Source organism: Merops nubicus, unplaced genomic scaffold (assembly GCF_000691845.1).
Source record: "Merops nubicus isolate BGI_N331 unplaced genomic scaffold, ASM69184v1 scaffold2803, whole genome shotgun sequence".
Lineage (NCBI taxonomy): Eukaryota > Metazoa > Chordata > Aves > Coraciiformes > Meropidae > Merops > Merops nubicus.
The window spans coordinates 1,537-2,963 of NW_008600764.1; the positions used below are offsets into that span (position 1 = coordinate 1,537).

The following is a 1,427-nucleotide window of genomic DNA, read 5'->3' on the forward strand; positions in this document are numbered from 1 at the left end:
ATGCTTTCACTTTATACCTACTGTGTCTGCCTCTATGTATTCCCCCTTAACAAGGGAAAATCTGATAGAGGAATAGTCTAGACTTGTCTGCTTTCTTTAATTTCATTTGAAAAGACAGTGGGTGTCTGAACTGATGGCAAAATTTACTGCAGGCAATCAGAAAAGCTGACATGGCACTGCAAGTCCATTTTAAAGAATCACAGGTTGATATTTATACCACTAACTATAAAGTCTATAAAGACTTTCTGTTTTCCTAATGAAAGCTTGTGTGTGAGTTGCCCACCAATTTGAAGGCAAAGTTTGTGTGATTGAAGTTATTCATTCATTCCTAAGTATTTTTCTAGACCAGGCTTAGTTCTGTAGCTTTATTTCTCTTGAGCAGATAGCTCAGACTTGCTTAGGAAGGAGTGCTTAAATGTTGCCTGTTCCCTTGTTCCTGCTTTTGTGTGGTTTGGGTGGATTGCACAACCATTTTGTATGAAGCTCTTGTAGTGATAGTAGTACATTGAATTTCTCAGTTGGAAGGAAGGATAGGATTTGTCCCTCACCCAGGGAAATAGATTGAATTTACCTTGGATATATTCTTGTGGGGGAGATAGGATTAATCATGATGTATTTGTTGGAATAGTGACAGATGCTGTTAAAGACATGCAGCTTCCACTGCAATAATCTGCATGACATTTGGCACCTTTGAGCTTTGGGCTGTATAGGCACAGACATGGATGTATAGAGAGACACTCAGGGATCCAGTTAGGGTCTGTTACTGGCTGGTACAGTGGAGTGTATCTGTGACAGCCCTCTGAGGCCACTCAAAGCTGCTAGTGTAAATTCACTCTTACTTGGCCGTGGTTCAGGTTAGCCTGTCAGCCATCCATCAGACCAAAGGATTTAGGGGAAAATAGTTTCTAATCTCTGGAGTTGCAGCTCATGAAGGGATTATCAAGGATACATAAATTCCAGATGAGGAGGAACTCTGTGCTGTAAACCCCAACCATTACACATGTACAAACACCCCAGGAGTGTAAGCAAAGCAAGTACTGTGCAACAGCTTCCTCCAGCAGACAGCTCTTACCTTCACGATGTTGAAAATGTTTTCTGGCTCGATGGTCATGTTGGACAACTCAGACACCCACCCAAATCTCTCTTTCATTTTGTTCAACAAGTAGGAGGTGTCTTCTGTGTGACGCTGAACCACCTGGAGGATCTGCTTGTACTGCTCCCCAGAGAGGTTAACCAGTTTAAAGGCTTCATCAAACTTTATGTGCAGCTCAGGAACGTTTGGGCAATCTGTCAGAAAAGACAGCCAGCAGGGAGCTGACAGGGAAGTGATGTGTCCTGTCCTGCACCCTTCCCATCTGACGTACAGAAAACTGTAAAAAGGTCTAGGAAAGGGGTTCATGTTTAAATAATGTTAAAAAAAAAAAAAG

The 1,427-nt window shown here is 42.1% G+C and overlaps 1 protein-coding gene across 1 annotated transcript in view; it reads right to left on the reverse strand.

The window, feature by feature from the left end:
- CLUL1 (clusterin-like 1 (retinal)) overlaps window positions 1-1,427 on the reverse strand; it is an 8,010-nt gene that overhangs the window by 231 nt on the left and 6,352 nt on the right. Inside the window, exon 6 of the mRNA XM_008937760.1 lies at window positions 1,073-1,287. Within this exon, the coding sequence (XP_008936008.1) occupies window positions 1,073-1,287 (215 nt within the window). The remainder of the gene's footprint in view (window positions 1-1,072; window positions 1,288-1,427) is intronic.